Genomic DNA, 9,168 nt, shown 5'->3' with positions numbered 1-9,168 from the left:
GGGGAGGAAAATCCTCAAGAAGATTCCTGGCAGTGTGAGTACAGAAGAAGCAGGAAAGGCCATGGTGCTCCCAGCAGTCTGAGTGGACAGTAGCCTGTGCTTCCTGTCCTGGGGACACAGCGCGACCCCACACTTGTGAGAGTCACACATGTCTAGGACACTTGGTCAGAGATACGGTTGCAGAAGAAACTGCTTCTGCCTCATTTCTTGGTTTGGAGATTACTTCATGTGCCCTTCAAAAGGAACCTGTAAATATGAATGAATGGAGGTATTTTCTAGAGAAGAGACCGTGTGTTCAGTACCAACAAGTAACTCGTGGATGGGCATAACTCTGTTGGGGTCTTTTCTGTGCAAAAAACCTCAAGTCAGTGTTTTATTCTGCCTTTGAAAATGCTTCCAAGAGTAGAACTTGCACTCACACAAGTCAAGACTACAGAGAAGGCTTTGTAGAAATGTCACTTATGTATACCCGCTATTTACATGTTTCCTCTTTTGGAAAAACGAGATACTAACAATAACAGCAAAATTAAGACACTCTGGCCTGGTGCCAGCAGATGGCTTTTCTATAGACAAACTAGGTTAGTGTGGAAGATAGAGGTTAAAATAAACTATGATGTTTTATTTATCTTCCCAATCTGGTTGGTTGGCAGCTAGAATTTTTTAGGGTCTTGTTTAATGACCTTCCCCCTTATTTTCATTATTATATTTAATGATAAGGAGCTCTGGTGGCACAGTGGATAAGGGATTTGACTGCTAACCAGAAGGTTGGTAGTTCAAACCCACCAGCTGTTCCGTGGAAGGAAGATGAAGCAGTCTACTTCCGTAAAGATTTATAGCCTTCGAAACCCAGTTGGGGTCACTATGCGTGGGAATTGACTCTATGGCAGTGGTTTTTTTTGTGTGTCCTTTTTTTAAAATAATAATAGGGCAGCATTTAGTTCACAAGCTTCTCTGTTTCTCAGGCTGCCTGAAGAAGTAGTCACCATAAATTATCTGCTGTCTAATTGGTACAAGGCCCACTGACTCATCTGATAACTTGTTTTGTTAATTTCTGTAATGATATTTTTTCACATGGGTGGTGGGAGAGCTTGAACCTTTAGCCACAGTTATTTCAGGACTTCTGATCTTCTACCCTGCTGGATATAGATTGGGGAGGGGCATTGAATTTTTATACTATAGTTACTTGCATTCCCACATAAGTCGAGTATTACGAAAACATTCCTTCAAAACTATCTGCTTCAAAAATATACCAGAACTGCGTAGACAAAGCCATTGCTAGAAATGTCCTTCCGGTATCAAATCTGGGTAACATGTTACCATAACCACTTCTTCCTGTGGACTCAGCTCACCTCTATAGCATAAGCTGTTCTTGGCATCTTAAAACACCAGTTTCTACTCAGGTACTCATTTCCTTGTTAGTGATTCACCTTTCTGATATTTTAAAAACCAGTTGGCCCCCAGAGGGAGAAATTTCACTTAATTTCTGGTATCTGAATAACTTTCAGTGTTTCAGTGGTTTTCCCCATTTGCTTTTACCTGTGTTTGTCATCTCAGATGGTCTTTAAACCCAGCTACTTTCCTTCCATTCCAGAAGTTTCCATCCCTTCCAATTCTACTTCATCCTCCACTGCCCTAGTTCCTGGCTCTTTCCTCTTTATGTCATCTTTTCACTTGCTTTGGAAGCTTAAAGGATTTCACAAGATCTAATTTGAGGTTCCTGTGCTGGAGCCAATTACCTTGCCAAGAAGAGTAGAAAATGGGCTCAACTCCTATTTCATTCCACCAACTCTTTTGAGTCTCATCATCAGCTGATGGATGATGCCTTGTGGGTTGCATAGCACTGGAACTTTCTAGAGTAATGGCTCTACTGTCAGGGTTTTTCTGGGCTCATTCTCCACTGACTGAATTATGATCTATGCCTAACAGCCCCAGTACAACTATTTTGGAGAATGGCTATTACCCTAGAGTAATATAGCACATATTGAGACATAGTTTTACTCCCCAGTAGGTAGGAACTCACCCGAACAATAAACTTTGATAATAAAGACAATAGGCTATGGTGGTTTTATTATTTACTTGCCAACATTGTCACTTTTCAAGCTATTGTCTACATCTGTTCTCCATCTAGTTTGGTATAATAAACACTTGAATCAAAAGTCTGTCCATGGGATGGCAGTGAAAGTAATGTTGGTGTCTTTGAAGACAAAGGGAAGAAAAATGATGTATGTGGTTTTAAACTGGCTTAAAAAGGGGGAGGGTTGCATAAATTGTTCTTTCCTAAAGAATGTTGTGGGCGCTCTCAGGGATGATCCATGGTACAGTCACATGAAGGAAATCCATAAGGTGGCATTCATTAAAAATGAGTGAAAACATGCTAACAAGTTGATGGATAGAGGGTATCCTGTTTTTGTAAATTCCTTTAAAAAGGAAAGCATGATGAATTTATATGCCCTTTTATTGTGTGCTCATTCAGTGAAATTAGTCCTGACAATATATCATGCCTGTACCAATTACCAAGGAGCCCCCGTGGTGGAATGGTTAAGTGCTTAGCTGTTAACTGAAAGGTCAGCATTAGAACCCACCAGCAGCTCTGTGGGAGAAAAAACCCTGATGATTTCCTCACATAAATGGAAAATCGATTTGCTCTAAACTTGCACTCAAATCACAATAAAGTTCTTTTTTAAAAAAGATTACAGCATAGGAAACCCTATAGGGGCAATTCTACTCTGTCCTGTAGGGTCACTATGAGTTGGAATCAAGGGCACACAACAGCAGTAACACCAGTTGCTGTGGAGTTGACTCTGAATCATAACAACCCCATGTGTGTCTGAGTAGAAGTGTGCTCCACACGGATTTCAATGGCTGATTTTTTTGGAAGTAGATCGCTAGCCCTTCTGGGTGGACTCCAGCTTCCAACTGTTCGGTTCATGGTTTGCACCACCCAGGGACTCCACCATGCCCATGTTGTTAGGTGCCATCCAGTCAGCTCCAACTCAGACCCTGTGTATAACAGAACAAAACATTGCCTGGTACTGTGCCAGCCTCACGATCCTTGCTCTACTTGAGCCCACCATTGCAGCCACTGTGTCAATCCATCTCATTGAATGCCTTCCCTTTTTCTTGGACCCTCCACTTCACCAAGCATATCTTCCAGGGAATGGTCAATTCTTACAACATGACCAAAGTAGGTGAGACGAAGTTTGGCCACTCTCACCTCCAAGGAGCATTCTGGCTGTGCTGCTTCCAGGACAAGCCCACAGATTGAGTTAACTAAGCAGTAGTCTACTCTCTAGGAGATTTCTTCTTTCTTTTTTTAACCCATCAATTAAATGCTGAACTAATTTGTTAGCCACACCCTGTAAGTCTAACACCTGAAAGTTTCCTTACCCTAACTTCATATCCTAGAAGCATTTTGGTATGAGTCGAAGACAGGATGGGACACAGGCAGTTATCTGTGGTCAGAATAATCATTTAGAGGAAACTTGTGAAGTCTGATCAGGAAAATCCTGGTCACTTCAGGCAAGGGGGATAAAAAGAGGGGTCAGTGCTTTGTTGCTCACAGCAATAGGTGATTACGGTATTACTAAGCATGTTCCCTGGGACGGCCCTTGTGCTTGGTCAGGTAAAGCCTTAAACCTGCTTCTGCAGAACCTTGTAACTAAAAGGTAGTTACTGCAATTCCTAATAGGAAAAATAAGACTAAATTTGAAATTGTCTAGTTTCTAACTACTTTTTTCTTATTGAAATAATTTTTTTCTATACAATTCTTGATGATAAATACACAGCATTTCTTAGGAACCTACTATAGAAGAGATTGCACTTAGGATCCCAGTTGGCAATGGTGCTACAGTTGAAGGCAGTCTTTGGTGAGCAGGAGAGAGTTCAAGTCCATCAGGGACTCTTGAAAATTCTGATCTTTTCTACCTTCTTGCCCTGCCCTCAACCCCATCTCCCCATTTTAGGAAATTTCCTGAGGAAAACTGGCAGAGAAAGCAGATCTTGTAAGTAGTTTAGAGCATAAGCCTGAACTGCATGAGGCAAAAGGAATTCTCTGACATTCTATGATATTCCCAAGGCTACTGAGTAGGGTAGGGGACTCATGGGATTTAGGCAGGTCCTAGAGAGTAGCAAGGATTTTGAGTTGGTGTGTATTATACAGACTTCAAGAGAGGCAGCACATGATTGAGGCTTCTGGCTGATTTCATCATATGTAAGTGTGCGCCGTGTTCTTCCTGGACAGCATTCAGGCACAGGTGTTCAGAATCAAAATTATCAGTTGGATATTGGTTTGAATTCTTCCAAACCTTAAACACTGAGTATTATCTTACCTAAAACTCTAAAAAGCTTTTCAGACTTGTACCAAGAACTAAGCTGTTTAGTTTTTCTCTGAATCTAAACATCATGAAAAGAAGAAATGGCACGCCTTAATCGGAACCTTCTTTTTAATCTCTCTCAAAAAAATTTTAGTCTTTGGAAAAGTCTGTCAAGATCTCATAAAGTAGGGCTCTTTATATTTCTGTAGAAGGCAGTATTCCTTATATATTTAAGAAATAAAAAACAAACATAACCTTGTTTTCTCCCAAAAGGTTTACTTGTCACATTTCAAGTATAAAATCAAATTCACAGATCCAGGTATTTTAACCATATATACATATTTATACACACATTATTTAGATCTACACAAATCCATATGTATATTCTAATTTATCCATCAACACTGTATCTTCAGTACAGAGCAACATACTTCTTCAAAAACAGGTATCAGTAACACTGAAATGTCAATTATTTTCACTTTATGACTTCAAAGGGTAGAAACAGATGGGAATTACCAAGCACAAATCCAGTTTGATAGTATACCTTCTTGAAACATTCTGTAGGATTATACCACAACATAAAACAAAAATCCTTACAGCTGGACCATTAAGCAACATCATGATAAAAGGAGAAAAGATTGAAGTTGTCAATGATTTCATTTTACTTGGATTCACAACTAACATCCATGGAAATGGCAGTCAGGAATTCAAATGACTTACTGCACTGGGCCAATCTGCAAAAGACCTCTTTAAAGTCTTGAAGAGCAAAGATGTCACTTTGAGGACTAAGTTGCACCTGACCATGCTATTTTCAATCGCCTTACATGCATATAAGAGCTGGACAATGAGTAAGGAAGACTGAAGGAGAACTGATACATTTGAATTATGGTCTGGGCAAAGAATAAATCTACCTTGGAAAATACAGCCAGAATGCTCCTTAGAAGAGAGAATGGTGAGACTTCATCTTATGTACTTTGGACATGTATTGGGAGGAACCAGTCCCTGGAAAAGGAAGGACATCATCCTTCGTAGGTCAGCAAAAAAAAAAAAAAAGACCCTCAACAAGATGGATTTACACAATGGGCTCAAACATAGCAACAGTTGTGACAACGGTACAGGACCAGGCAGTGTTTCATTCTGTTGTACATCGGGTTGCTATGAGCTGACTCAGTGACACCTAACAATACAGGAGTAATTGATAAATGAATCTGCTAGTCAAAGTTTTCTTAACTCTGTGAAACTGAAAGAAACGAGTTAAAGGAGGACATGTTATAAGATTGATTAATTGCATAAGATTTTTGTTTAATTTTGTTTTTTAATGCAAAGAAATGACTTTGTCCATTAACAGCATTGCCAAGTCATATTTTCTATGGAGTTAAGATGCATTTTGGGGGACATCTGTTAAAAATTAAAGTCATTAAAGGGGGCATAGGACTGAAAAAATGGCATGGCAGGTGCATCTGACCTCTAACTTCACAAGGGGAAAGAGGAAGAATCAAGATCGACAACTCAGGCTTATTTCAATGAGGCAGAGGCCAGACATACCTCCTCTCTCCAACCTTTTTACCAGTTCTGATACCAGCTGCCCCGCCCGTGACACTCTAGTTCTCTGCTGGGTTCAGTAATTCATTGCAGTGGCCACACAGATCTCACAGACAATATTCATGATTATTGAATTATTAGGGAAGTGGCAGGTTACAATTCAGAATCAGGAAAGACTCAGGATATAGGTCTTCCATCAGGACAGTCTCTTAGCAGTGCCCACAGGCAGACCTCTTTCTAGCCCTTGGCATCTTGCGCCAGGTCTGCTTCAGCCCTGCTCAGGCAAGTATTTCAAAGCATTTTAGCTCTGCCTGGAGGAACCCAACTCTGCCCAAAGGCGCTCAGCTTTCTCACTCCGTGGGCCAGGAAGCCCACTTTACCATCTCCTGGGTCAGCTGCCTCTGCTGCTTCTCACCATGTCTGGTGTTACAGTTCTGTCTCCTGGGTCTATGAAGTTCATTAGCACAGGGACCCTGGATTCAAAGGACATGCTCTGCTCCCGTCTCTTCTTGGTGGTAGTCAGGTCCCCTCTTTCCATCTCTTGGATGGCTCATTTTAAGTGTAGCAGGATGGCAAAACTGACCAATCCCCTTGTTAGGGTTCCATATACCTTATTTGCATGGTTCCACCCCTACAAGAGTGCCATGCACCTTATTTTCATTATTAGCAATCTCCCAATCCCCTTGTTAGGCTACAAGCACCTCTACTTCCGTAGTGATACTGTCTTGGAAACCCAAGGAGGGGTCGCTATGAGTCAGGTTTGACTTGACAGCAAATAACGTCTAGTCATTTGGTGGGAGTTACAAAGGCTATGGCTGTAAGAGCCATATTAAATAATTCATTGCATCACAGGCCACCCCCTGGGTCTTCTTGCCATTGATCCTTTTATATTTGAAAGACAAATTTCTCCCAATATTTTACCAGTCCAAAATAATCATTAACAACTAGTCCTTCAGTAAGGCAGAGTCTTCAAAGAACTCTGATGGTGCAGTGGTTAAGGCATTTGGCTGTTAGCCAGAAGGCTGGTGGTTCAAACCCACCAGCTGCTCCACTGGAGGAAGATAAAGCAATCTACTTTCGTAAGGATTTACAGCTTTGGAAACCCTATGGGTTGTTAGGAGTCAGAATCAACTCGATGGCAGTGGGTTAAGATAGAGTCCTCAGGGTGAGGTTATTTAGGTCTGCTATAGGTATCTCTACAGGTCAGGTTCTACAAAAGTTATTGTCTTCACCCTTTCTGGCCTCTGATAAAATTTAATTGAGACTATTCCTTTGCTCTGAGTCTCACAAGGCATCAACATAACAATCTTTAAGGAACTTTGTAAGTCACTGTACTCCAGTTCAGCAGTGGCTCTCCCTTACTCCAGTCTGTCACAGTTACAGCTTCTACAATTACAGTTTTTACAATCACAATGAAACCTGTTAACAATCATTACTGGGTCACATAACTGTATCAGCATCTTCCCCCACCCTCACTTCCCCAGAACCTATCAGGAAAAGAGGAAACTATTTAGTGGGGAGTCTTTGTACCCCTCACTTTGAGACTAAGCACACCCATCAAGGTTGTATGTAAGCCAGTATTTTGGTTACCTAGTGCCACTCTGACAGAAATATACCACAAATGGGATGGCTGAACAAACTGGAGTTTATTCTCGTACAGTTTTGGAGGCTTTAAGTCTGAGTTCAAAGTGCCAAGCTCTAGGGGTTGGGTGAAAGCCCCTCAACCTTGGGCTTCAGTTCTGCCTCCTGCTCCTGGCCCACTGGAGCTAGAGGCTTTTCTTCACTCAGACAGCTGTTGGCTGCCAAGACTGACAAGCCCAAGGTTGACAAGTAAAAAGGCACAGTCCCGATGTTACCAAACCACACAGCAGGCCATTAATTTAAGTCCACTCAAAGTCCCAAGGTCGGCAGAGCATGGCAGGCTGCTGAACAACAATACAGCTACATGCAGAGTTCAAGCGTGCCATTAAGCTAGAGACCATTCCCAAAGCTGCTCCTTATATACAGGAAGCAGACCACATAACCAAAGGCAGCTCCTCAGCTGCTCAGTCGATTCCGCCATGGAGTTGATTACCAGTCTCATCATGGGGAATACTACATCCAGCTGCCCAACCACTCAACCAGGCCCAGCCAAGTTGACACACAAACTTAACCACCATAGCCAGACACTTCATGCCTTTACCTCCCCCCATTTTAGATGTTGTTGTTATGTGCCGTCAAGTCAGACCCGACTCATAGCAACCCCTCCTTGGGTTTCCGAGGCAGTATCACTATGGAGTAGATTGCCCCATCTTCCTTCCGAGGAGTGGCTGGTGGATTTGAACTGCCAGCCTTCTGGTTAGCAGTCAAGTGCCTCAGGCACTATGCTACCAGAGCTCCTCCCATTTTAGATAGTCAATGCTTAAATTGCCTGTCCCTATCAAATCAGTGGGAGCTGATTATTTTTTTATTTTATTTATTATGATTACAATTCAGGATCAGAAACAACTCAGGATATGGATCTTTGGTTAGGACAGCTTCTTCTCAGCTGTACCCATAGGCACGCCTCTCTCTGGCCTTCAGCCTCTGCCTTGCTCAGCCAACTGTTACAAAGTTTGTTAGCTCTACCAGTAAGTGCCCAGAAGATACCCCCTCCATCAGCAAGCCTCCTGCCTGAAGGTACTCAGCTTTCTTGCTCTGTGGGCCAGTAAGCCCACAGCATCATCTCCTGCCTGTCTCTTGGTTCTGCTGCCTCTGCTTCTCGCCATCTCCAGTGTTACAGCTCTTTCTGTCTTCACAGTCTAGGAAGTTCTTAGCGCAGGGATTCAGGGTCCAAAGGACAAATTCCACTCCTGGCTCTTTTTTCTTGGTGGTTTTGAGGTTCTCCCCTTTCTGCCTTTGAGATGGCTCATTTTAAGCCTAGCAAGATGGTAAAACTGACCAATCACCTTGTTAGGGTTCCATACACCTTATTTCCATAGTCCCACTCAGTCATTTTGTGGGAGTTATAAAGATTATGGTTAGAAAGACCATATTAAGAAATTCAATGTACCACACTGACTTTAAATACCGTGTAGGTTATTTTAATCAAAACACAAGAGCACAGTTTTTCAGGAGAAAGGCAAACATTTATGGCACTAAGTTGTAACAACTTCTTTTTTCTAGGATGTCATCTACGTCACCTGCAGACCCCAGGATACTAAGCCTCAGATGCCTAAACATCTCTAGAACTCAGTCAATGCTTGCTCCCGTAATTAAAGTGACATATCACACACACACACACAAACTCACACAGATATGGGTCATTATCAGTCAGGTTTATGTTAATGGCTTC

General features: G+C 42.0%; 1 protein-coding gene across 1 annotated transcript in view; it reads left to right on the top strand.

Moving 5' to 3' along the window:
* The window catches only part of POGK (pogo transposable element derived with KRAB domain), a 23,101-nt gene extending 14,039 nt beyond the window's left edge, over positions 1 to 9,062 (top strand). Inside the window, exon 5 of the mRNA XM_042780530.1 lies at positions 9,000 to 9,062. Within this exon, the coding sequence (XP_042636464.1) occupies positions 9,000 to 9,062 (63 nt within the window). The remainder of the gene's footprint in view (positions 1 to 8,999) is intronic.
* Positions 9,063 to 9,168: the final 106 nt, after the last annotated feature.

This window comes from Orycteropus afer, unplaced genomic scaffold (genome assembly GCF_000298275.1).
Source record: "Orycteropus afer afer isolate SDZICR_OR568_19922 unplaced genomic scaffold, OryAfe1.0 scaffold00044, whole genome shotgun sequence".
NCBI lineage: Eukaryota > Metazoa > Chordata > Mammalia > Tubulidentata > Orycteropodidae > Orycteropus > Orycteropus afer.
The sequence above is the reverse complement of the archived record's forward strand: the minus strand, read 5'-3'. Positions and strand labels throughout refer to the sequence as shown.